This window comes from Emydura macquarii, unplaced genomic scaffold (assembly GCF_026122565.2).
Source record: "Emydura macquarii macquarii isolate MOO-44397 ecotype Brisbane River unplaced genomic scaffold, CSIRO-AGI_Emac_v2 contig_2636, whole genome shotgun sequence".
NCBI lineage: Eukaryota > Metazoa > Chordata > Testudines > Chelidae > Emydura > Emydura macquarii.
Genome location: NW_027132773.1, coordinates 35,005,124 through 35,032,766, shown reverse-complemented (window position 1 = coordinate 35,032,766; position 27,643 = coordinate 35,005,124). Strand labels below are relative to the sequence as shown.

The following is a 27,643-nucleotide window of genomic DNA, read 5'->3' as shown; positions in this document are numbered from 1 at the left end:
TAGGTTTCCGTTTATATAACGGACATAAATGTGAGAGAGGGAGTTACTGTTAGGATTTATTTGCAGTATGTTTCATGGATTAATCATGTAAGGAATTAATTAATTGTGTCAGGCTACCCCATGATACACTTATAATTACCTGCTATTTACCCCTGGAGGAATTCTGTTGCGTGGGCGCGCCCCCCCCCCCCCCCCCCCCCCCAAAAAAAAAAAATTCTGCACACAATATTTTAAAATCCTGCATATTTTATTTGTCAAAATAACTCTATATAAATCACACCAGTTTTCAGTTATTTTGATTTATTTCAAAATATGCGATAGCAACTGTCTATAACAATACAGACAACAAAAAATTCCCCTATGACTAGAGTGTTAAAGAAACCCCTATGACAGTCCAGTGATCCTGTTTCTCTGCTCATCTCCCCACTCTTTTACCCCCAGTCCACCAGGAGGGCAGACCCCCGCACTCCCTCCCCACCAGAGCCGAGCCACGGGCTCACCCTGGCCCAGACCCCTGCACCTTCTATCCCTAAAGCCCAGCCGCGTTGTTCCCCAAGCTCAGACACTTGCCCCCACCCCTGAGCCCAGCTGTCTGGTCTCCCCCCTGAGCCCAGCCGTGGGACCCCCCTGCCCAGACACCAGCACCCCCTACCTCTCTGAGCCCGGCTGTGGCGCACTTCCCCAGCCTAGACACCCACACATCCTACGCCCAGGGATCCAAAGGGAGAAACAGCCTGATGCTAGGTCCTGGGCTTGTATGGTGTTTCCTGTATGCCGCCGCCTTCTTTCAGGGCATGCTGGGAACTGCAGCTGCTGGGAACCCTCCAGCTCATCTCCCCTACCTCCTGGCAGAGTCTTCTATTTGTGAGCTGTGGAGCTGGACTTTGCCTGGTCCAGTGGCCCCTAGTAGCGGCCAGCTGCCCTGCAGCACTGATTCTGCAGGGAAAAAGGAAATTCTGCACAGAACGTTAATTCTGCATTGGGTAGTGGATCAGAATTCTCCCAGGAGTAGCAGGTATTGAATAGAATGCATAGTGACTGGTACTAAAGTTAAAATTTTGTACAAATGATATGTTACCAACGATATATTTGTTAGCGGTGTTACCTAGCCGCAGATTATTCAAGCCCACTTGAAAATGTCTGAGTTGTAGTTATAGTGAAAGAATGATAGTTCCCACAGTGACCTCCATATCAGATTTGCTCAGACTAAACTATATGTCAAAGCAAGAGTTTTCTAACTGCCAGCAGTGGATGTTCAGCTATCCAAAAATCAAGCTGTTCTTTCTACTTTGCACATTATTATCAGTTGTCAAGAACTGGATATTGGCCTGTAGTTTCTTTTATGAGGCAGAAGAGAATCTGCTTTCTCTCTCTGTTAAGACTCTTCAGTGCTGATGCTAGTGATGACACCTTAAGATTTTTGTCAGTAAATTGATTAGGGAGCTGGCATATGCATTATCAATGTTGTCATCTGACCATAACCATGTGCTAAATATCAGCTGATCACTTTTTAAATCTGCTTGTCTTAGTCAACTTCATTCATTTTCTTGTTTATCTTTTCTGTTCTTGGCATAATAAGGCAGGATGCTCTTATTCACTTGTGCTAGCAGAAGGAACCTAAGGCCAATGATCTTGGCAGGGAGGAGGCATAGAAAGGAAGAACAAGCTCTCTCTAGACATGGTCAGAAAATGTTTCTTTCCTCCCCCAATAGAAAATTTTAGCCAAAAACGGAAAAACAATTTTTGTGAGACAATTCTGAGGAGATTTCAGGCTGAAAGTTTTCAGCCAAAAAACAGATTTTAACATTTTCTGTAGAAAGCTGACACTTCATGGGGGGGAAAAATGCTCATTTAACCGAACACTCAGTTTTTTTGTTGGCAGAGATTTTCCATCAAAATTTTTTTAGCAGCCTTAGCTTTTACTCTTCCTCAGTGTACCTACCAAAACTACTCCTCAGGCTGGTGCTCCTAGAACTATGGGAGTGACAGGAAGAGAATAGTAGCTGTATGTGGCATACTACCTCCTTCTCACTCTGTGTTCCCAAGTAAAGATATTGGCTTGAGAGTTTCACTACAAGCCTTTTATCCCTCCTCCAGAGAAATAAGGTGTGTTTGTCGGGGGGCAGGCAAGTTTAGGGTGGTAACTAGTGGCAGGTCAGCTTCTGGTAGAGCCATCCTGTTATGGGGGAGTTCTCTACACAACTCTGGAATATAAGGTGGTGGAACATGTTTTTCCTTCTGAAGCTCCAGAGTCTGCCGCTTTTTGCACAGGAGGGGCTAACCCAGGCTCATAGTCTTCTGGATCAATCATAACTGAAGATTTTTGCTTCACTGTCTCCGAGGCCACTTCTTTCTTTCCCTCATCTTCTCTTTCCCGTGAAGCCCCAGTGCTTTCCGTCTTCAGGGAGGCAGACTGGATGGGATTTCTTATGGCATATCAGTACAAGTGCTAAATAATCTTTCACTGACAGAAAAGCCTTCATCTCAAATACTGTTTCCCTTTTCACCCATGTTTGAAATCAGCACCTTTTGAGTAGCACTGCAGAAGCTGCTAATAGCACATCAGTTTAGAACAGGACATGGACAATAATATTGCACTTGGTTGAAGCTGCAGAGGGAATTTTGGCAGGTAGAATATTGTTAGCTACAATGCCAAATTCTGGTTTTGTAAATACCTCTGCTCTTGCAAAAAATAATGGTTGGGATATTTACTTTACATTTGCCTGCAACCACAAAAGTTGAGCATCACGCCGAAGCATTGATTCCATACAGACTCCGAGAGAAAAATGCCTCCTACTGAATTGCCAGTATCACTTCATGTAACACCCTGAGATTTAATTAATTTTGTGAAGTCTCTTCTGAAAGTACTTTCCAAAGTCAATCCTAGTAAGCTTGTGAGATCTACCTATCACAGCCCAAAGTGGCACAGCTGCAAGCTCAGGCTGGTCTGGTAGAAGTCACAGCAAAGTGATGTAAGTCTTCAGATCTCTCCCTTTTTGTAGCTGTGTGTGTCACCTCTACCTCGAGTCTTTTGCAGGTTGTATTATGAAGTGTAGTTCGGAAGGAAGTAGATAGTTTGCCTGGGGAATTAAAAATGAGGCGTGATGTTCAAATGTACAAAAATGTAATTGAGCTACAAGTACGGTATGGGATGCATCATTTTCTGTACTAGTTTGTGAGCTTTAATATAAAGGGCACTGAACTAAGTGTTGTTTGTTTGTTTTTCCCCTTCCTGCACAGTTAGGGTTTACCAGCTCAGAGATTTCAGTCATTGCATAAACAGTCTACAGTCTGTTTCAAAACAGAGCAACTTCTGTTCATTTAGAAACAGTCAACAATAAATATGAAGGGTGTTTCTGCAATTTGCTTTGGAATTCAGTGGATTGGGTGTTATGGATACTACAGTTTTATAAAAACAAGAGTAGAGGCTGAGAAAACCATCTAGTGGTTTTGTTCCACAAGTGTTATGCTCAAGGAAGGCTAATAGAATGAGGGAATTATGTACAGCAGACTATTAAAACACACTCCTACCTTGTTTGCCTCACAGTTATGTATCTGGTTTTTTTTTTTATTTCAACAATGTTAACTGAGCTATCAGCTCACTAATAATCACCAGCAAATTGTACATTTAAAAAAAACTAATCTGATCTTTATTCTTTGACATGTTTAATTAAACCAGCTTTGTAAATGTTTTGCAGTTCAAACCAGAAAAAAAATGTTGGTAATTTAAATCTTCCACATCCTTTGTTTTGGAGTAAATAAAGTTGTGTTTTAAGGTCTCATTGCGTAAAACTACTTGGACTAATTAGACTTCTAGTTTTAAATGATAGTGAAACTAACTGGCAGGCACAGGACCACAAATAATTGAGGAAATAGAATTGAAGAGAATAGCTGTGATTTTCATTATTTAGTTAGATTTGTAGCAAAGGCAAAGTTGGTGGAAGGTAATTTTTTACTAAGGTAGTGAATGGAAGGAAGAGGGATGGGCAGAAGGGGAGTCGAGGGAGAGGACAAAAATCATTGTCTTGTTCTTAGTCTGACTGTGTGTAAATATTCCAAACTTCTTTTGTTTTGTCGTAAAAGTGGTGGGAGGAATAGCCAACTTTCTAAAAGCTATTCAGTTTTAAAGGAAAAATCGCACTTCTTCTTTGAGCGATTGCTCATTTTCATTCTATTATAGGTGAGTGCATGCCACTGTGCACAGTTCCTGGGACTTTTTTTCCCCTTAGCAGACCCCATAGGGCTGGCTCTGGTGCCCCCTGGAGTCCCGCGCGCATGCTGCGGTGTATGCATGCTATGGCCCTACGCCCCCTCAGTTCCTTCTTTCCGACTGTGACAGGTGCTGGAACTAGCCTTGCTCTCTGCAAGTGCCATTCCCTTGTTTGAACTCTGTTATTCAAAGTACTTCAGTTAGTTTTAAGTAGTGTTAAGTGTAGTTAGATAGGAAGTCCCTGAGGGACTTAGGGTGGCCGCTTCGGTTTAAGCCGTGTGCCTCCTGCGGGAAGGCTTTCCCGCTCAGCGACCCAGAGCACAGGAAGGATAAATGTAAGATCTGCAGGGCTTTTAAACTGTGGACCCAGAAGGACTGAGAGATATATGGTTAAAAGCCCTGCTCATGGAGGCAGTGCTCTGCCCGGCATCCAAGCCGTCCTGCTCCACGGCACCAAGCGTCACCTTGGTGCAGAGTGCACCTCTGGCTCCATGATCAACTTGGCACTGAGCAACGTCCCCGGTGCCAAAGAAGAAGAGGCAGCGTGCTGAGTGCAGATATTCCCCTGCACTGTCGGTACGGGCAGGGTTGAGTGCAGAGATGCACTGGCCACGGCCCATCGAGTCTTCTCCGGGGCCTGCATCTCCGAGCAGGGAGCCTCCCCTGACTCCTGAAAGTGGGAGAGTGCCCCTGCCGATGCCGTTGACACCGGAGGCATATCAGTTGGCAAGAGCCTTGTTGGCCTTGCCCACGCCACCTCTGCCACTCCTCCCCCCTCCGCCAAGGGAGAAGGGGCTGGTGTCCTGGGGCAACCCCGCGTTGGGTCCCCCCGAGGGGCGGTGCAGATCCCTGGTATGAGGAGGAAGATCTCCCGCTGGACGGCCACCAGGGGTAGAGCGAGGACGCTCCCCCAGCAGTCGCTCCAGGTTGGTGTCAGCGAGCCAGCCCGCTTCGACTCAGGATGCGAAGTCTACTTCTCAGCGCTGACATCGGTCCCCGCCACCAGAGGCAGCACAGGCCAAGAGGTGGCACCAGTAGAGGTCTGCCAGGCGATGCTCAGACAGCTCTGGTTCCGCATCCACAGCACTGAAGTTGCATGCACTGAGGCAGTGCAGAACCCGGGCACTGTCAGAGGATTCGGCACTGAGGGGCTGCCTGGCACTGAGGGGCGGAACCCAGTCGCCACATGAAGACTCCGCATCGCGCAGTCCCCAACGTGGAACCCGATCGCCGGAGTCAGGCTTGGCACCGTGGAGTTCGGAGCGGCGCTGGTCTCGGTCACCGAAGGGTAAGTGGCACTGTAAGTCCTCCGGTGCCGAAACGGCACTCCGGCACCTCAAGCTCCTCAGAGCGCACCTATACTCACCGGCACCGTTCGTGGGGATGGAGGCGGTCCTCGTCGTCCTCTAGCTTGGAGGTGTCAAGAGAACGGTCCCCAGCACTGGGCGGCGCCCGGACTGAGGTGGTGCATGGCACCACAGGTCTAGTGGCTCGGGGCTCCACAGGGGGGACAGTTGTCAGGACAGCTGACGCCCCCACAAGGCGCCACAGCCGGTGGCACTGTCAGCCCCAGCTTGGCCCCAGGGTCAATGGCCACAGCAATGGCCTTATTGGGCCCCATGGGGCATCCAGATGGGACAGGGGCCACAATCCATCCTGTCAGTGGGGCTTCGGTCCATGCCTCTGGCTCAGGAGAAGGCCCATACACACCACTCCTCGGATGAGGAGTTGGATCCCAGGAAGGGACCCTCCACGGGTGCATCCCTTCATCAGGTGAGGGAACACCCGCTGGACGCGCTCAGCCGTCCTCTTCCTCCTCACTGGACAAGGCAGTCTCCCGGGACCATATGGCACCACTGGAGGATTTCAGGGCACACCAGGAGCTCTTCAAGAGGGTGGCCTCTAACTTGGGGCTGGAGATGAAGGAGTTACAGGAGGCCGATGATACCCTCTTCATTGTGCTGGCGACGGATGCCCCAGCGAGGGTGGCCTTACCAGTCCACGACAGGGTCCTCAAAATTGTTAAGGCTCTGTGGCAAATCCCTTCCTCGGTCACCCCTACGTCAAAGGTTGCCAAGAAAAAATATTATGTAAGGGCTCAAGGGTTCGAGTATTTGTTTACTCACCCGGCCCTGGGAATCCTGGTGGTAGATGCAGCCAACCAGAGGGACAGGCAAGGTCAACCAGGTTCCACTCTCAGGGACAAAGACAGCAAGAAGCTGGATTTGTTTGGGAGAAAAATTATTCAACGGCAGCCCTGCAGTTCAGGATTGCCAATCATCAGGCCCTCCTGGGTAGATACAACTTTAATTTGTGGGACTCCCTCAGCCAGTTTGCTGAGGCCCTGCCCGAGGACCAGGCCGCAGACCTTACCACCATCCTGGATGAGGGAATCACGGTGGCTAGGGCAGCGCTCCAGACAGCCAGTGACGCTGCTGACTCGGTGGGTAGGCCCATAGCCTTCGCAATAGCCAGGAGCACCTTCTCACGGCAGCAGTCCTTGGGCTTGTCCCAGGAGGTGCAGCAGTCAATTCAGGACCTTCCCCTTGATGTGTCGGCCCTATTCTCCAATCAGACTGATGCAAAGCTGCACGGTCTGAAGGACTCCAGAGCCACGCTTAGCTCCCTGGGCCTGCACACGCCCCAGGCTTCCAGGCGGCAGGCATGGCCCCAGGCGCAACAGCAGCCAAGGCCTCCCTCTAGGCCCTTTCAACCCTATAGAAATAGGGACAGGAATAGAGGGTTCAGAAGTAGGAATCAACCCCCCAGTTCGTCCTCAGCCCCCCAACAGGAATCCCCCAAGGGGTCGGACAACAGTTAAATAGTTTAGCCCTGCCCTTTGGCCTACCTGCTGGTGGCGAACTCCCCAGGCAATGATGAAAGGAACTGGTCCAGTCGGTCACCCTAAATTCTTCCACACAGGCTGTCAGGGGCTCTGGTCGGAGGAGGAGAAGCTCCTGCACAGCAACGTGAATGTATGAGGTGTCCCTCCTATTCCTGACAGCCAGAGGAGGGCAGGTGCTGACGGAGAACACCGCAGCCATGGTTTGCACAGACAGGCGGGGAGAGAGCAGCCCTCTGCAAGGATTCCCGGGAGTGGGGAATGATGAGGTAGGTAGCCTCAGCAAGTCGTTCCTACCCCGCCACCACTGGCCGTTGCACCTGGACGTGGTGGGGATGTTCTTCCAGAAGGGAGACCACTGCTCTCCCACCCCATGTCGGTCAGATTCCTCACGGTGGTGGAGAGACTCTACCCGCAGGTCTGTGACCCAGGGCCTCCCTGGGGTCTTAACCAGGTCCTCTCAAGATGCATGGGGCCCCCCTTTGGATCCATGGCTTCAAGCCTCCTGCTCGTGCCGTCAGGAAAGGTAGCCTTCCTGGTGGCCATTACCTCAGCTAGGAGGGTCTCCGAGCTTAGAGCCTTGACCTCGGAGCCCCCTTAAACAGTATTCTATAAGGATAAGGTGCAGTTGAGGCTGTACCCAGCCTTCCTGCCCAAGGTGGTTTCCCAATTTCATTATAACCAAAAGAAATTTCTCCCCGTGTTTTTCCAAACCACATGGTTCGGAGGAGGAGAGGAGATGGCATCTCTTCGTGGGCTACATCATCCATCAAGTTGTGCGACCAGCAGCCGAGGGTGTCCCTTTCGGGAACTGTCACAGCGCATAAGAGCTCAAGCGCCATCGCCCAGCAGGTGACAGAAGATGTGGGATTCGGCAGAGCCGTGCTGATGGCAGCTGACCGGTAACTCCTACCCACGTCCAAGGTATTGCTTGGAATGGACATGAGCAATCATTCGAAGAAGAAAAAAAGGTTACTTACCAGTAACTGATGTTCTTTGAGATGAGTTGCTCATGTCCATTCCACAACCCACCCCCCCGTCCCCACTGCTGGAGTTGGCAGAAAGAAGGGACTGAGGGGACATAGGGCTGGCAGTGCCTCATACACTGCCTCATGTGTGCAGGACTCCAGGAGGCACCAAAGCCGGCCCTATGGGGTCTGCTAAGGGGAAAAACGTTCTGGGAACCATGCATGGTGGAGTGCATTCACCTATAATGGAATGGACATGAGCACCACATCTCAAAGAACATCAGTTACTGGTAATTAACCTTGTTTTTAAACGATTTGCTGAATGGTAAGAGGAAGAAATCCTCAGCATAGAATTGTTTAAAAAAAAATGTATACCTCATTGACTGACTCTCAATTGGTGGGTCATATGGAATAATCTTTCATATTACACTGCTGTATGTTTTATATATCTTTATTAATATTTTATTTGGATATAAGTGAATTAGCTGTTTTTGTTCTTTAAGCTGCTTTGGGAATGTAAAGAGCACTCATTCCCCCCACTCCTGATTTTCATTGTAGGTTTTGATGATGATCCTTGAATGCAAGGAGTTTTCTAAATGTATGTACTTGATTTATGTAACTGTACATTTTTTTCCATTTTAAAAACCTGTTTTGATAACATGAAATTAAAAAATTCCATTAAACTTAGAGGTAAAACATGTTTTTAGGTCCAAGCATGAGCAGCGCATCCTCGCTCTAGGACATTTTTTTTTTTTTAACCATTACAGCACATGAATACATCCTGTATAATGTGTGTCTCACTTTATGATATGCGTTCCTCCTGTTGAAATTCATTTACATGTGGGCAAAAGATTTTATTACCACATTAATGATGCACTGAGCAAAAAGCCTACCTTAAAATACATAAGTAAATGTTGCATTATAGTCATGGCTGTCTCCCTAAAGTACTGCTTTCCTCAGATAGTATAGCCTGAATTATCATATTACTTTTGGTAGCGTAGTTCTACTTCAGCTAAATTCTTACTCCTGAAAATTGCACACAACAGAGAGAAATTAAATATTGTTAGCCAATACATTTGTTAGGCATAAGACATACTATATTATATACAGCATATGTGTATTTGTTAACTGAATTATGGTATATCTTCCCACAGTTCTGTCCAGTTTGCTTACCTAGGTCGAGAGACAGACATCCTGCAAAGCTACATGTGGCTTTTGGCATTAGTGAACATAAAGCCTATCAAAAGCAAGATAAATTTGTTCTATGGCAGAGGTCCCCAAAGTGTGAAGCGTGCCCATCTAGGAGGCAAGGAGGAACATTTGAGGCATGTGGAGGGCCAGCCCCCGTGGGGGGAGGGGGCAGGAGTGCCACCCAGCCCCACTCTGCCCCCAGCCACGGCTCTGTTTCCAGCCCCAGCCCGGCCGTGGCTCCATCCTCACCTTCAGCTGTGGCCTCTACTGTGGTCCCTGGCTCCTGGCCCCAGCCCTGCTCTAGGACCTTGTGAGATGGGAGGGTCTTAGAGCTCAAGCTGCAGCCTGAGCCCGAACGTCTATACTGCAATTAAACACCCCCTTAGCCTAAACCCCGTGATCTTGTCAGCTGGCCTAGGCCAGCCATGGATTTTTAATTGCAATGTAGACAGACCATGAGAGAGTTTGTGTCCGGGTGTATGTTCCTTGCCATGAGAGAGGGGACAAATAAACTTTCTTGTAAGGGAGGAAAAGTACCTTGCCACATCTCTAAGGTTGTACAAACTAACCGCTTTGGAGTGAGGGGTTGACAGCTGGGCCCCATTAAGGAAGTAGACCTTCTGAGGGAAAGGTACTTGCTCTCAGGCAGGAACACTCTAATTGGCCTCCAGGCTGGGATTACCTTGTCTTACAGAGCTCTGTGCTGAACGTCCTAGAATCATAGATTAGGGTTGGAAGGGACCTCAGGAGGTCCTCTAGTCCAACCCCCTGCTCAAAGCAGGACCAACCCCAACTAAATCATGCCAGCCAGGGCTTTGTCAAGCTGCACCTTAAAAACCTCGATGGATGGAGATTCCACCACCTCCCTAGGTAACTCATTCCAGTGCTTCATCACCCTCCTAGTGAAAAACTTTTTCCTAATATCCAACCTAGACCTCCCCCACTGCAACTTTAGACCATTGCTCCTTGTTCTGTCATCTACTACCACTGAACAACCTCCCTCCCTCTCTCCTCCCCATTCTTCTATTCTGCAGCCTAAACAAGCCTAGTTTCCTCAGCCTCTCCTCATAAGTCAAGTGCTCCAGCCCCCTAATCATTTTTATTGCCCTCCACTGGATTCTCTTCAATTTGTCCACATCCTTTCTGTAGTAGGGATGGAGAAGTCATAGAAATGTGACTTATAGTTAGACCATTTTAGCATATGAATATTTGAGTAGGATTTCCTGGAGAATCAGGAAAGTGTTTGTTTGTTTTTAATTATTATTATTAAAGTGAGAACCATATAAGGGCTATAATAACTCTTGAAGTTGGGTGAACTCCAGCAGCCCAGGTGGAATGGCCTGAAAGTCATGAAAACATCTCAAAATGACCTGAAGTAGTTTCTTATAACTTAAAAAATGTCATCAATTTGAGGTCTGATATCATGGGATTCTGCTGGTCTAGAAGAGAGTGATGGATCTGCGCAGGAAGCTAGTAACTTTATATTACTGATGATTAAAAAGTTCTGTTTCTGTGAGCTATGAGACTTCGAAAATGTTACACTTTAAAAGTAAGTTACTGTTGCAGGACCGAATCTTGCCCATCCTGGACCTTGGGTAAGGGTAGCTTGAGGGGAGGGGGGCGGCAGGGAGGGAGGGTTCGGAGTGGAGAGAAGTTTCCACAATTGGGAGGAGGAAGAAATATTCACTGGCGGGTTGTTGTGTGTCCCCTTTTTTGTTTGTTTGTTTGTTTTAAATGACAGCTGTTGGAAACTGTTCAGGGTTTTGAAATGTTTTAAAGGGAGATTTACTGAGCAGAGCAGGTGCGGTGATAAAGGTGCATTTTAATTGAATTTATTTTGGATATTTGTGTGTGTATTATATATGACGAAACAAAAAATGACTCTAATAGTGGAGTCCAAATACTATGGTGATGAGCACCTTAGAAATGTATACAATATCTGACACACGTACAGCTCAGTTTTCACAATTAAGACTGTAAATCTGTTGGACTCCTATTGCTACTTGCTGGGTCACCTGGGAGTTGATGCTGCCAATCTAACTTCAGTTTATAAAACTTTATGCTGAATCTTGTTTCAGCGTACATTCTACTCTGTGTTTATCTTCTTGTAGAGTTTGTTTTCCAGAGAAGCACCTCCATGCAGTCAGTAGTTATTCAAAGTGGCAGTAATTTATCCAGTGAATTTCTCTTTTAAGAACTATCCTATGCAGTAGTCTTACAGGAGGATAAATGTATTAGCCATTTTGGCTCTTAAAAACAAGCTGCTTCAGTTATCAGTACAAAAATAATTAGAGCATTGAAACATTACAAAACATGGTGAATATTTACTGAATCACTTCCTTCAAAATCTTGAAATAATCCTTCAGCCTGGAAGTTAACCTGAAATATTTCCTACTAAGATAGGAATATTTCTTTTTTCCCTTTAAGCAAAGTTAGAGAAGGGTAGTTTAATATAGGATGAGATCTTGGTTTCATGGTTGTGACTTTATCAGTGGAGCTAATTTCAAGTGGTTTGAAAATCTGTTCTTTAATTTAAAATTCAATATTTATTGAATAATAAAGACATTTCTTTTTTTTTTTTCTTCGTGCTAGTAGGTAGCCCCAGGCATTTTAGATCTTAATTCTGAAGTGTATATTTGTCCTGGTTGCCTATATCTTATCTTATCTTATCTTTTTTTTTTTTGGGTAGGCTACTAAGGTGTATATACTATTTATTGTATTTTATTTTTAATCCTTTCGAGGGACTGAACAGAACACTACAACAATCTGCTTATCTAGAACATGCAGAAGGCAAGGAGCAGGACAGTTTTCAAATTTTCTTTTTGAAGATCAGTGTATTGCCTTAGAACTTTATTGACTCTGGGAACAAGATTTTAAAGCAATTTGTACATAGTTTGGAGTGCTGCTGATTATGCTGCTGTGTTGCAAACTTACTGAAACTCTAACAGGCATATTATTTCTCCTTCACTGCTGACTTTGTCTTGAACTAGAAACAAGGAACTAATTTTTTTTAATTGGGACCCAGGAAAATCCTTAACATAGTGTTCCTTTTCCTCCCCCAAACAATCAGTTTATTCTTTGCAAACTACATTTCTTTAAAGAAAATATTCTAATCCATAAATTGGTGGCGGTAAATATTTGTTCGTGGTTTAAAAAGAGAGATTGGGTGTCGGGTAGTTATGGTTGCAGGATCTTCTGTACCTGTCATTGAGGGCCCACTGGAGACCTAGATACTTGAAGAGTGCATAAAGGCCCAGCCAGTCTGTGTGAGGATGCCATCTGTATTTTACTCTTTGCCAGAATGTTACAGAACTTCACAAGAATTTGATTTTGGAAAAAAAATGCTGTTTTACTGTTACCCAGCTAGCATTAGTAACTGCCCAGTGATGGAGCTGGGGGTCAGGAAAAGGCGGTCAGGAAATGACCAAAGGAAACAGGAAAGAGGGTTGGATAAAACCACTAAACCTTGACCCAGTATTATGAATAAGACTTCTAGCACACGTGGTTAATGGGTAAAAGAGCTTGCCCTGATGAGAGCTGCAGGAAGGAAAATTGTTTTAGGAAAATAAATCTCTTTAAGAAGAGCAAGCCCATGTATTTTGGTTGATTTGAAAATAAGGGAATAACCTCCAGACAAATGTAGTTACACCAGTACCATATTTCCTTTATTAAATTTAAAAACCATTAATTCATTTATTTTCTCCTGATAATTTGCAAATTGAAAGTGACAGCTTGCAGACCTCCAACAAAAAAAAGGTTCTTGCTTCAGTTTTTGAAAAAGACTTTAGGTGTAAAACAAGCCTTTTATTTAAAACAAGAACTCTAATGTGCAAAAGACCAACTAGTAACTCTTTAATAACTGAGTTCGGTGAAACGTATTCTAAAATAATAGCGTGGTAGTGTGGATTCTTATCTTTTTATGGAATCGTAGAAGTGGAAGGGACCTTGATAGGTCACCTAGTCCAGTCCCTTGCCCGAGGCAGGACTAAGTATTATCTAGATCATCCCTGAAAGGTGTTTGTCTAACCTATTCTTAAAAACCTCTAATGATGGAGATTTCATAACCTCCTTAGTAGTTAAGCATTGGAACTAATAACCTCTTACAGTTAGGAAGTTTTTCGTATTGTCTAACCTAAAGCTCCCTTGTTGCAATTTAAGCCTATTGCATCATTCTTGTCCTGTTCTCAATGGATAAGGAGAAGTATCAGCTTCTTTTTTATAACAGTTTATGTACTTAAAGGCATGGTCTCCCTCAGTCTTCTCTTCTCCAGACTAAACACTTTATCTCCTCTCCCCCCCTCCCCCCCCAATCTTTTCTTGTAGGTCATGTTTTCTGGACTTTTAATTTTTTTTGTTTGCATTTTCTCCAGTTTGTCCACATCTTTCCCAAAGTGTGGTGCCCAATACTGGACACGTTTCTCCAGTTGAGGCATTCAGTGCTGAGTAGTGTAGAAGAATTACTTCTTGTGTCTTGCTTACAACACTCCTGCTTATACATCCTAGAATGATGTTTCCTTTTTTGCAACAGTTACATTGACTTATGTTTAGTTTTTGATCCACTGTAACCCCCGAGATCCTCTTCTGTAGTATTCGTTCCCAGGCCGTTTCCCATTTTGTATTTGTTTTTGTTTGTATTAAATTTCATCCTGCTTATTTCAGACCATTTTTCTAGTTTGTCAAGATCATTTTGATTTTTAATCCTGTCTTTAATCCCTCCCATCTTGGCATCATCCACAGACTTTATACTCTCTATGCCATTGTTCAACCAATTTATGAAGATATTGATTAGAACCGGACCCAGAACAGATCATTGCAAGACCCCACTTGATATGCCCTTGCAGCTTGACAGTGAATCAATGATACCGACTCTCTGAGTATGGTTTTCCAACTAGTGCTGCACCCACATTGTAGTAGGTGCGTCTAGGTTACATTTTTCTAGTTTGCTTATGAGCAGGTCATGTGAGATAGTATCAGAAGGTTTACTAAAATCAAGATACATCACCTTTATAGCTTCCCCCTGTCCACAAGGCTTGTTACTTTGTCAAAGAAGGATATTACATTGGTTTGACATGATTTGTTCTTGACAAATGCATGTTGACTTTCTTATCACCTTATTCTAGGTATTTACAAATTGTTTTTGTATAAATTCAGCTAAATTTGTATAATTATACAAATTAAATATATTAAATTAAATGATTTAATTAATACATTTTATTTATAAATATAAATAAATTAAATAATTATAAATTAAGCTATAATTCCCTGGGTTGTCCTTACTCTCTTTTTATAGATCGGTACTATATTTGCCCTTTTCCAGTGCTCTGGCATCTCCTATCCTCCCCAAGCTATCAAAGATGAGTGTTAATGGCTCAGATCTCTTCAGCTAGTTCCTTAAGTGTCCTAGGATATATTTTGTCAGGCACTGTCGACTTGAAGACATCTAACTTGTCTAAGCAATATTTAACTTTTTCGTTCCCTATTTTAGCCTCTGATCCTACTCCATTTACTCTGATGTTCACTATATTAGTTGTCCGATCAATGCTAACCTTTTGGAGGAAAACTGAAACAAAAAAACCATTTAACGCTTTGGCCATTGCTGTGTTTTCTGTTGTCTTTCTGTTCTCATTGAGTAATGAGAACACTCTGGCTTTGGTCTTTCTCTTGCTTCTAATGTATTTATGAAATGTGGTGGTTTTTTTGGTTACCCTTTGTCTCTATCTGGTTTAATTTCATTTTGCGCCATGGCCTTTTTAATTTTGTCCCTACATGCTTGTTTTTTATATATTCATCCTTTGTAATTTGACCTAGTTTCTGCTTTTTTACTCGTTTTTGAGTTTCAGGTTGTTGAAGATATGGATAAGCCATGTCTCTTGCTATACTTCCTGACCATCCTATGTATTGGGATAATTTGCTCTTACGCCTTTAATAATGTATCTTTAAAAAACTGCCAACTCTCCTAAATCTTTTTCCCCTTACACTTGCTTCCCGTAGGATCTTCTTTACCAATTCTCTGAGTTTGCTGAAGCCTGCCTTCTTGAAGTCCATTGCCTTTATTCTGTTTCCCTCCTACCATTCCTTAGAATCATGAACTCTTCTTTTATCATGATCACTTTCACCCTAGCTGCCTTCTACCTTCAAATTCTCAATGGTTTCTCCTATTAGTCAGAATCATATCTAGAACAGCTCCCCTACTTGCTTTCTCCATCTTCTGTAATGAAAAGATGTCTCCAGTGCAGTGTGGATTTAAAAAAAACAAACAAACAAACAGATTTTTAAAAGTTTAAATCAGATTTTTTTTTTTTAAATCAACAAATACTTAATTTCTCTCTCCTTTAAAAAATAAGTTACAATTAAATTTCATCACAAACATGGTAAACCTACACGTACAGTCTCATACAAAGGAATTAATGGCTGTAGTCTGTCCAGCCTAACTACCAGTTCTTGCTTCTTGAAAGTTATGGGCTTTCAGTTTCTGTTTCTGTTTCAGTTTCTCAGCACAGTAAAGTCACATGTGCAAAGACAGATACAGGCTGGATAGGATTGTTGTTGTTCTGTGCTTCTGTGGTGGTGGAGCTGGGCCAACCAAGACAGAGGAGTTAGTTAAGCCACTGTCTTAAAGACAGAGACAAAAGACAGAGGCAGAGTAGAAAGGAGCAGTGGAGTGGACTGGAAAGAAAAAGGGAAGACATTATTCAGTACACACACAGCTTCCTATATTCCCCCACACTTTTGCCACAGAAAAACTGTCATGACTTCTGGGCGTAAGAGATCCTATCTGGGAATATTTTGAAGAAATTCCTTTACTGGGTAAAAATGGAAAATGTGTCAAGTGTTTAACAGTGCATGAAGGAGATGCAGTACCTGGTTGCAAGAATGAAACATCATAATGAAAACTACTTATTGGGAGAAAATCATGTGAATGAAGATGTGGGTAGGTTTGAAGAACAATGTGGATCAACTGGCTAGTTATTTAAATAATTCACTTTGCAATGCATCATTCTTCAAGACGCTCTCTAAGCCTTTTAGTATAAGTGTGATTTAACAAGTAAATCCCCAAGCTGTTTGCTATGTTGGATGTTGCTAGGAAAAAAAAGTTTAGCTTAACTAATCCTTATGACTTGTTTAATTAATTAGCTAGCTAGGTTTAGAATCTATCACCCAAGTATATGGTACAGAAAGCTGCAGTAAGAGAAATCTAGTGTTGCCAGTTGCCACTGGGTGTCATTTTTCTCATTTTATATTACATAATACATGCCCCTTATTTTGGAACGTCATGGCCACAGACCATAATGGTGATGCCCTAAGTCTATTCCCTATTTTACTTCAGCATAACTCAGCTTTCGCAAGGGAACCTCATCCTATACTTTTTTTTCCCCTCAAAAAACAGAAGTGCCAGTGAGTTCTATGAGGCTTACTCCAAAACTAAGTGCACTCTAAGTGCAGTCAGTCTTAGCTTTTTTTGTAATTTGGAATCGGTTCTGCATCCTTGCTGAAAAAAATGTAAACGATTAACTGAATAATAGAGTGCGAAGAACTGAGAAGAACGACTATTCAAAATCATTTTTGAATTTTGTTTCAGGATTCCATTTAAGCATAAGAGACTTTGACTGTGACTGTCTATCTGCAACAACTTCAGAGTCGTCCGTTGGTACTTTTAGCAGAAGTGCTGCAACTAAACGTATTTCAGTAGCAAGCAAAAGATTTCAATCATCCAGTAAAACCATCACCATGGATGGGTTTGTAGTAAGGACCAGCAAATACCAACAAGATACCATAGTTGAAAAGATTGCTCAGTTCATTTATGCCACAAATTCTCCTTTTCACTTGTTAACAATAAACACTTCATTGACATGGTTGAGTCCTTATGACCAGGCTACACTCCACCTGGTGGAGCAGACATTGGTGGAAGGTTGCTAGATACAGTGTATGAGAAGGAACTTGAACAGTATGCAAGAAATACTGAGGGGAAATTTGCTAGTTTAAGCCTTTGTGGGTGGAGCAATGTACGCAATCGAGTAATATGTGCGTGTGTGACAACAGAAGATGGGGTTGCATATCTTTCAGAAGCAATAGATGCATCAGGAAATGGCCACAAAACAGAATATTAAAAAGTGGCAGTGAAAGCTGTAATAAAATGTGAACAAAAATTCAACTGTCAGGTGTGCAGTTTTGTCAGACAATGCATTGCAAATGTGGCAAAGATGAGAAGATACTTAGCAGAAGAAATGGAAGGATGCTCTTTAATAACATATGGCTGTAGTGCCCATTTTTAATGCATCTTTTAGACAAAGACTTAAGTACATCTTCTCCAGGAATAAAATAAAATGTTGAAGCTGCAAAATACTTCCATAACAACCATTTTGCTTCAGCTTCACTGCAGAGAGCAGGAGGATCCAAACTAATTCTCCCTCAAGATGTTCGATGGAATTCTGTGGTTGATTGTTTTGAACAATGGCCTATTCTCATAAAACTTTATGAAGAAAACCATGATAAAATAGATGGAAGTATCTCTTCCAAAGTATCTAAGATTGGATTAAAGAGGAATGTAGAGGATATGCTCAGTATACTGAAGCCTATAGCCATAGCCTTAAACAAATTTCAGAGAAATTGTTGCTGCATTGCTGATGCTGTTGAAATTTGGAAGGCTCTTCAAGAGACATTGAAGAAAGAAATACCTCACCAGAAAGTTAAACTGCATGCAGTGAAGAAGTGAATGGATCAAGCACTAACTCCAACTCATTCTCTTGCGAACATTCTTGACCGCAGATACAAAGGTAGATGCCTAACTTCTGAAGCAGATGCTGCTGCCATGGCATGGGCATCTCAAAATCACTCCTCAGTTATGGCAGTCATAATAAATTTCAGGGGTGGAGCGGAACTATTTAAACAGTACATGTTTACTACTGATGTTTTGAACAAAGTCACTCCCCTAAATTGGTGGAAATCATTAGCCAGGCACCTTGAAACAGAGTTCCTTCAGTTGCTAAGTCAACTTTTCACAGCAGTAGCTTCCTCTGCAGGCATTGATAGAATATTCACTTAAAGCTAAGAAATCGACTTGGGGTTGAAAAAGCAGGAAAACTCATATTTCTGTTTCAGTCTATGAATAAAAATGACTGGTAGTCGGGAAGATCAGAGCTAGTTGTAGAAGTTTTTAAGGACCGTGTACGTTTAGTGTTGTGATGACTTGTCTACTAGAGTTAATAACATTTTTGAAAATTAAAAAAAAAAAAAAAAAGGATTCAAGGACCGTCGTCAGCTGGCAATTCAGGAGACTGCTGCAATTGCAAATGTGAAATCTTTAGGTAACATTTAAGATTTAGTTTAATGAATGTGTCTGTGTATTTAAAAAACAAAACAAACAAACAAAAAACCCAAATCTTTTTTTAATCTACAAAATTACACAAAGTATACCCTCCTAGATGTTGTAAAATGCTGTATTGAGTTGTAAATTAACATGTTTTAGTGATCAGATTTGCACCTTTGTTTAAGAAATATGTGAAAAAGTATCTGTGGGAAACTGATTTAAATCAATGATTTTCTCTTGGTGATTTTAAATCGTGATTTAAATTGCCGTGATTTAAATCAATCTATCCAACAAGTTCTTGAAATGCACTGGTGCAGTGTAAAGTGCCCTGCTGTATTATTTTCCCAACAGATATCTGGTTAGTTGATGTTCCGTATCACCACCAAGTCCTGTGCTTTGGATGATTTTGTTTGTTTAAAGCATGCCTCATACACTTTTCTTCTTGGTTAGGTGGTGTATAGTAGACCCCTATCATGACATCAGTCTTATTTATTACCCCTTTCATCCTTACCCAGAGACTTTCAACAGGTTTTTTCTTCCACTTCTATCTCTACCAATAATCTCCCAATTATTAATTATATCTTAATTAAAATAACATGACTCAGGAGCTGACATCAAGCTGTGAGATTTGTGTAACCTATGTGCTCCACCTGTAACAGGTCAACACCTTGGTTGTGACCTGGGGTGGTTCTGCAGGAGTCCTGCCTCAGTTTCCCCTTCTCAGGTCTTCTCAACAAAACCCACAATTTTGTTTGACTGCCCTAATGACTTGGCCCTCAGGCTAAGTCATTTAACGAGAGTACACAATTCTAGAGGTATACCTGTCCAAAAAGGACAAACGCAGCCTCCCACCCACAGTGTATTTACTCCAGTCTTAAGCTGTGCCAAGCCCCTCCATCCCATGGTCTGGCCTGTCTTCTACTCACACTCTTCATAAAGCCCTCCAGCTCAGTTTTCGGCCCTTCCTGGGTTTTTTTGTTTTTGTTTTTAAATTCTCTCCCCCCCAACCCATCATGGGCTCCTTCGGCTCACTCCCTGCTCTTGTGCTGAGCATCAACTTACTGAAGTCTTCCTCTCTCTGCTTCACCTTTGTTCCTCTTAACTTGGCCTTTTAAGGAAAGATAAGTCACATGACCTTACTGCATCTCACCACCAGGGGAGGTAGACTGATAGCCCCACCTGTGATGCAAAGATCCAGGTTTTCTTAAAGGGCCAGCCATCCTGTGATACTATCACTGTTGTCTCCCTGTACTCTCCTGTGCACTGTAGTGTCTTGTCTTTCATTAGGTTGTAGGCTTTTCAGGCCAGGAACTAATTTGTTTTGCCACAGATTCCAGCACAGCCTTTGCATACTAAGGGTAATACAAATAATAATGAAAAGGAATTTTAGGCTTTGTGGTTCTGCATTTTCAACAGCGTGGTCCTGATCATGAGGGTTGCTCCTTGTGTCCTCAGCAAACCAACAGCCAGCTTTATTCCAAAGTTTTTCCAGGAGTAGGAATGCCATTTTATTGTGACTGGGTGCAAGAATATTATCTGGTTTCATTGTTTTTAAAAAAGAAAAAAGAAGGCCCGGCTCAGCTCGCTCCTCTTCTTTCGTTTGCGATCAAGGGTGGGAGTATACTTTCTGTACTGGAGAGACAAAATGTCTTTTGAGAAGGTAGGGCTCCTTGCCCAGGTGCTGGAACGGGTTTTAACCCTCAGTTGGGGAGTCTTATTTTTTTTTCTCATAATTATTTTGACTTTTATTTTAAGGGTTGAGGGGAAGGACTTTTGCTCCCTCTTGAATCCTTTGTGTCTCATCAGAAATTCTGTTTCTCAGGTTTCACTTCCTGTTGTCATTCTGTTCATTCAGCATGTAAAGTGTGGGTGTGCACATGTGCGTGCAAAATGCTGTCCTGCTTTTTGAAAATAAATGAAAAACTTGCAATGGTGTGTCGGACTTGTTTATAGTGTACGTGAGGGTGGAGAAGATGGTATGTGCAAATTTCTCAGTGATGCATTAGTAGAAGGTCTGTTACTTGATCAAATGGTGATACGCACCGTAGAGCCAGGGACTCTGATCCTGGTAAAGGATCCACAAGTGTGGCCTCTTAGTGCCATGCAGAATTCCACTCCTGTGGGATTGGGTACAAGAATAACCATTCTCATGCCTCTGGATCTCTCTGCAACACCACAGCTAGTAGCTTTTCGCATTGCGTATTTTCGCAATATGCGTATACGGAGTTAACGAACATTCCTAGAAAAATGTAATAACTAGCAAGCCACTTTTCATCCTACCATCTCAAAGTGCCTCATTCACCCCGTGGGGACACTGTATTAGAACACAACAGTGAAGAACACCTTATCCAATTGAAATGAAAGGAGAATCATAAGAAGGGAGAATGCAATTGCCAAAGTGGAATTTGGCCAGGACACTGGGACTGACATCCATAGGGCTCTTGTGAAAATTGCTGTGGGATCTTTAATAATCTTAAGTAGTCAGATACTCAGTTTTACATGTCATCTGAGAGATTGCACCTCCAACAGTCTAGCTTCCCCAAATGAGCTAGGGTATCCTCTCAATACATGGCTTATAGGGAAGAGTGTCATCTGCTGTAATACTGTCTGCAGGCTCCAAATTTCTCTAAAAGATCTGCTCTAGTTCAAACAGGAATTCATTCAAAAAAGTCTTATGGCTTATGTTGTACAGGAGTTCAGTGGTTTCCAAACTTTATTATGCCCTCCCTTACCTGTAATGGACTCTGTCTGCACCGTCCCCCCGTGGGAGCAAGGGTCAGAAGTGAGGCCAGAGCTGCAGTTGGGAGTGGGGCTGTGGTCAGGTCTGGAAGCCAGAGGCTGAGGCCGGGGCAGGAGCTGCAGCTGGGGCTGGGAGCAGGGCTGGGGCCAGGGCCAGAGTTATGGCAGGTGGTAAGCCTGGGGGAGAGAGGAACTAGGTGGTGCTTTTTCCCCGCCTCCCATATGGGCTGTCCTGGGCCCTGCCACCGTAATTCCCCCCGAATCTTTTTCTATGCCTCCCGGTTTGGGGACCTCTGGATTAGATTAGGTCCCTTCTGGTTTTATAATCTATTAAGCAATATATAGCTGGCAGTATTTTTGGAAAGGTCATTGTATGAATATTCATGAGAATAGGATTAAATTCCTATGTAAATACAATACTCTAACACAGCACCATTGGCTATTTACTTAGCCTAAATGTGATGGATTAGGGGGCCTTAGTTTCATGTTCCAAGGATGGGGTTCTGGCTTTTAACATAAAGAAGAAACAGATTGGGTACGTTTAACATAGGCAGCAATCTGTGCAAGTGTGTATGGAAGCTAGTGAATCCTTCCAGTGTTTGGGAGATTTTTGTACCCATACAAAGATGTGAAAGATGAGACAATTGTGATTGAATGGAGGAGGCATTGTGTGCAGTTAGGAGAGAAGCCTGGAAAATGTACTGGGAGTGCGACTACATTTTTTTCATAGATTCGAGGCCTGAAGGAACTGGTGCAAACATCTGTTCTGACCTCCTGTATAACACCAGGCCATAGACCTTCCCCAAAATAATGCCTACAGTGTATCTTTTACAAAAACATCCAGTCTGGATTTAAAAATGGTGAGTGATAGAAAATCCACCAAGACCATTGCTAAATTGTTCCAATGGTTTTATTTTGTGTTAGGCAAATTCAGACTGGAATTTTTATCTTCGATTCCAGCATTGGATCAGGTGATACCTCTCTTCTAGACCGAAGAGCCCGTTATTAAATATTTATTGCCCATGTACGTACTTACTGACCATAATCAAGTCACCCCTTTGTCTTCTCTTTATAAACTGAATAGGCTGAATTTCTTGAGTCTATCACTGAGGCAGGTTTTCTGATCCTTCATTTTCTTAGCTCTTCTCTGAACCCTCTTCAGTTGATCATGATCCTTTTTATGAATTGTGGACACCAGAACTGCACACAGTATTCTAGCAGTGGTCACACTAGTGTCATATATAAAGATAAAATAACTCCTACTCAAGTTTACCCTGTGTAAGCATTGAAAAATCACATTAGCCCTTTTGGCCACAGCACTGAACTGGGAGCTCATGGTCAGCTGATTATCCACCACAACCCCCAAATCTTTCAGAGTCACCGCTTCACCCTTAGCACCCACTGAAACTAATGCAGTTGTTCACACCCAGCACTATTATTTCAAGCTCTCTTCAAGCTCAGGCAGATATTTTTGCCTTGATTATATTTGCTACACAGTCATAAAAGCTAGAGGCCCTTCTTGAAAAATGAAAGTAGAGACCCTGGAGAACAATTGAGGGGTCTGTCTGCTTCCCCTGACTAGTCCTTCATGCCGTCCCTGTGCTCCTACACTTTGAGAAACACTGCATTAATAGCAAACTTGGTGTGTTGAGTCTTGAACAGAATTTGTCATCCAGGAGACTAAGGCATTTGGGTTAAATAGATGCCAGCAGAACAAACGAGTTTTAAAGAGTCCAACTAAAAATCATTTCTCTGTCAATCAGATTTCATATGATTGACGCTGTGAAGTCATGGTCTCTGTAGTTCTCCAGTTGTTCAGAGCTTTTCAGGAAAGGCAAGTCCCGAATTTCTAATTTGAAATACAATAAGAAATGTTGATGCTTTCTTTGTAAATCATAAAATTATAAAGAGGTGGTTGTTAATTTAGGTGTAGATAAAGCGTCTATACATTCTCTCTCCAGTTTTGATTCCAATGGACACATCTGCTGGAAGAAGCTGTTTTTTAGAAGGTGCTTTCAAAGCTTTCAGTAACTCCATTATTTTTATTTAGCATTTCAGATTAATATAAAATCTTGTTCGTGGCGATTCCTTACCCTATCCTTGTGCTAGAGGGCAAATTATTTACAAAATTAAGTAAAATGGAGACCTAAGTTTACAAGCTAAACATCATTGTGTGCAAATATTCAAGTTGTAGATAATTTTTTTTCTAATTGAGAGATTGTCTGTTATATTTTATATAATAGTTTCTTTCAGGATAATTTTCAAAGGTTTGTTGGCTTCCACCACATACTAGAGGAAATGTTCACAAGAAAATGATTCTTTCTGATGTGTTGTTTGAGTTTCTGTATAGGGATTAATTTGCAGAAAACATTCCAAGTAAATTACAGCTATTCTATAAATTGTTATGCAGTGTGATACAATAAAACCTTAATAATGAAAGTGCTAAAAAGTACGTTTGACTATCCTGTACATCACTTGTTTGAAAATAATTATTTGCAGAAAACTCATGATCAGTTTAACTTGTTCAGGATACAAATAACTCAGGGGTTTACTCAGGTTACTCTGGTCAGTGTGAGGGATCAAAAGTTTTAGTAAGTCTTCAACAATTGAATTCCAGTTGAAAGTTAATATCATTTGAAACACTGGTTGTAAGGTTTACACATCTATGAGAATATATTCCATGCAAGCAGAGTGCCAGATTATGCTCAGAGTTCATTCTTTTGTAAATCCAGAGTATCTATACTGAAATGAATCGGGTACTTGGGGTTTGAAGTCCTGAAGGCAGAATCTGACTGTGTGGTGTTTTGTCACTCTGTATTGAAAGAGCTACGAACTATAATATTACCCTTGTTTTTGTATTGTTCTCTGCATTTTTTTTAGAAAACAAAATTTTTGTGTTTTGCTTTGAGCACTTTGAAATGCAAATATTTATGAAAAATAATTAATAAACAAATTTTAGTCAGTTACAGCTGGAATCTTACCTTAACCAATATTTTTCTCCATGGTGCTAAAGACTGTTTTAAAAGCGTTTAGTGGTTAACTGTGAAATTAAGAAATGAGTCCAGTTTAGACATACTGCCATAGTACTGAGAAAAACAATTATTAATACTATATTTACAAAATGTGAAATGTCTCAACTGGCCATATACCATAAACTTGTTGGTAGAAACAAAGATTCCACCCTCAAGAAACGGGGAAATTCTAAGGAACTTGAAAATACAGCTCATTTTCAAAAGTAATGTGGTTTTTGGCTTTGCCACAGGCTAATCTCCCATAAAATGAAACATGCTTTGCTGACATAAGTCAGTTTTTACCAGCTAAACCAAAGTTTGTATCTTGTCAAGTTTCTTCCTTCCTCCCCCTTTATTTATTTATTTTTTTACCTAACGAGAACAAGCAAGTGGCTTCTCAGTACTGGTAGCTGGGAAGCTTACATGTTTCCATATTCTACTCTCACATAATGACAACAGACTGTTTTTAAAAAAAAAAGGTCACACTTGTAGTGATGGGTGAACCTCAAAGAGGTCAGGGTCAGGAAAAACTTCTGATAAGCATCCAAACCAAACATATTGGGGAGGGAGGCTGGCACCCTCTATCAGCTGCCAGCAGAGGATCAAAGTTAACTAAAAAAGCTTTACAAGTTGTCCATGGAATGTCTAGCCTGCAGTCACTAGGTGTGATTGCAGCTGGAACTGACATACCCGAGCTAACTTTAATCAAGTTAGTTTGGGTCCTGGAACAGTGAAGCCATGACAGGGTTTCGGGTAGATTTGTACAGTCTGTTCTGAAGCATCTGCTGCTACAGCTTCACTGTAAGACCTAAGCTTACACTTAAGACCCAAGCTAGCTAGATTAAGGAGTATGTTGGCTTGAGCAGCAATCATCCCAGTGACTGCAGTCTAGACATAGTCTTAAGTTTATGAAAAATGAGAATATTCTTTGTTTTTTCACTTTGTTTAGAAATGACCAGGTAAACAATCTTAATTATTTCTTATTTGCATTGCTCCTGTGAAGCTATAACATGGGCCAATTCTAATACTTGGTTTGTTTGTGTGTGTGTGTGTGTGTGTGTGTGTGGTTTTTTTAAATAGGATCAGACCACAGCTAGCCAAAGAGAAGATTGAAGGATGCCATATTTGCACATCTGTCACACCTGGTGAACCTCAGGTGTTCCTGGGAAAAGATAAGGCCTTCACTTTTGATTATATGTTCAACATTGACTCGCGGCAAGAGGAGATATATGCTCAATGTGTAGAAAAACTGATTGAAGGTTGCTTTGAAGGATACAATGCCACTGTTTTTGCATATGGCCAAGTAAGCCTTACAATTTAATTTTAAATATTTACTTATAAGCAAATGCAAAAAATTTCCAGTAACTGCATTTTTAGTACAGTTTCAAAATGTGTCAACCTGTTTGTTTTAAAAAGCATGTTGCAACGAATACTATATAGAAGGACTATATAGATCCTTTGGCTTTAAGGAAGCCTGTTCAAATGCAGTGTAGATTTAATATATATTTATCATATATTTGAATTTATAGATGTGCTAAAAAGGGCATGAATCCATACCTCTAGGTGCCCTTCATGTAACTTAGGATGAATTTTTAAGTGCAGCAGTACAATTTAATATAACCCACCATCAATAAACCAGTGCCTTTCACCTCCTCCTCCTTGAGCTGTTCCACATGGTTTCCTTTCTCTCCTGTATTTTCAGATGTCTGGGGGGAAAAATGTGCTTTACAGTATGTCCCAAAGCTCATCAGATGCGAGCTATTTCAGACAAAGTTTGGGGAACAGACTCCAAAGCTGTGGAGCCCTCACAGGGAACAATGTGCCAGCAGACCTCTGTTGATTTGAAAGGGGAGTGAAGGCACTGGTCTTAGGTGACCTGAGTTCAGACTTCTGCGTAGAACTTGTCTTCATTCAGAAAAAAAGATGTGAGCTAAATGGAGTTAAGAAAACTTGAGATAACTTCCTAGTGAAGACAAGGCGCAGATTATAGCTTTCACGTGAAGTTAGCAGAATAAATTAAACCTCATGGTTTAATTCCATAGTCTTTGGATATGTGTGCAGTTTGAGCCAGAGGTGCTTGAGAAAACATACCTATGCTAGCTCTGATTAAACTGGCGTGCTAAACATAGAGTAGTCTTGCTGGCATGAATGGTCAAAGGAGATAGCCATCCCAAGTATGAACCTATTGTCTTGGATGAGCCTCTTGTGCTACCTTGGCTATATTATTTTTAGTGTGCTAGTTTGATCAGAGGATATATCGGTGGATATGTCTCCTCAAGCTGGAATTTACATCTCCAGCTCCAAGTGCAGGCATACCCTGTAATTCAGTCTTCTAACTCATGTGAAAACTACAAACTGCCTTGTCTTCACTAGGATTTTACCTTGATGTTAAGAATACACTTTTTTTTTCTTGGTGAAGGCATAGCCAAGTCTTTCTGCGTTTCAATTCCTCCTCAGTAAAATGGGAATAATAGTACTTTCCTACCTTAAAGATAAATATAATTAAATATAATAAAGATTGTGAGATGTTGAGATACCACAATGGGAGCCTTATAAATAACCTTAGATAGACAATTGAAAATAGTGCTAGAACAATTGGCTTTAATGACGTATTAGTTGGTATTCTCAACAGAAAGAACTGAATGGGCTTGGAAATGGGTATCATCCACTCTATATTGGAGAAGAGGGCTAAAGCATTTTGTCAGTAGTGTAGGGGAAGTTTGAACTGCCATTGCCTGTGCTGTACCTGTTCTGTGGATAGGCAGAGGATTTGGATTTCCAACATGGTCAATCAAGCACTTTTCACAAACATTTAATTGATAAAGAGAATCTTTTTAAAGAAATCAAAGTAGTGTGTCTATTGTAGAATTTATATAGATTCTACTTTATCTCCATTTTTAGAAATGCTTCTTTTACCTTTGTGTGTGGTAGCTTTGTAAAGCAATTAGTAGATATGCAACTTAACAGAAGTTCCTCGCTTTCTTATAATGCTAGTATTTAGCAGCAACTTTATTGCACCTCTTGACATGATCCAAGATTGTGTGTGATTTTGTGTCTTTAATGTTTGCTACTTGTGACTTTTTCTCTTAAATTCAGACAGGTGCTGGCAAAACATACACCATGGGAACAGGATTTGATGTCAACATAACAGAAGAAGAACAGGGCATTATATCACGTGCTGTTAAACACCTTTTTAAATGTATTGAAGAAAAAAAACAAGCTGCTATTAAACAAGAACTTCCATCTCCAGAATTCAAAGTGAATGCCCAGTTCTTAGAGGTAAACTTAGTCTATATAACTATTTATTTGGAAAGTCAGTGAAATATTTATATATCCCAATATCTACTTTATTCAGTAGCTATTTTCTTATAAGAC

General features: G+C 42.0%; 1 protein-coding gene across 9 annotated transcripts in view; it reads left to right on the top strand.

The window, feature by feature from the left end:
• The window catches only part of KIF21A (kinesin family member 21A), a 131,192-nt gene that overhangs the window by 19,657 nt on the left and 83,892 nt on the right, over window positions 1–27,643 (top strand). For all 9 annotated transcript variants that reach the window (XM_067564423.1, XM_067564421.1, XM_067564427.1 and 6 more), the window contains exons 2-3: window positions 25,349–25,571; window positions 27,365–27,547. In XM_067564423.1, coding sequence (XP_067420524.1) covers window positions 25,349–25,571; window positions 27,365–27,547 — 406 coding nt within the window. The remainder of the gene's footprint in view (window positions 1–25,348; window positions 25,572–27,364; window positions 27,548–27,643) is intronic.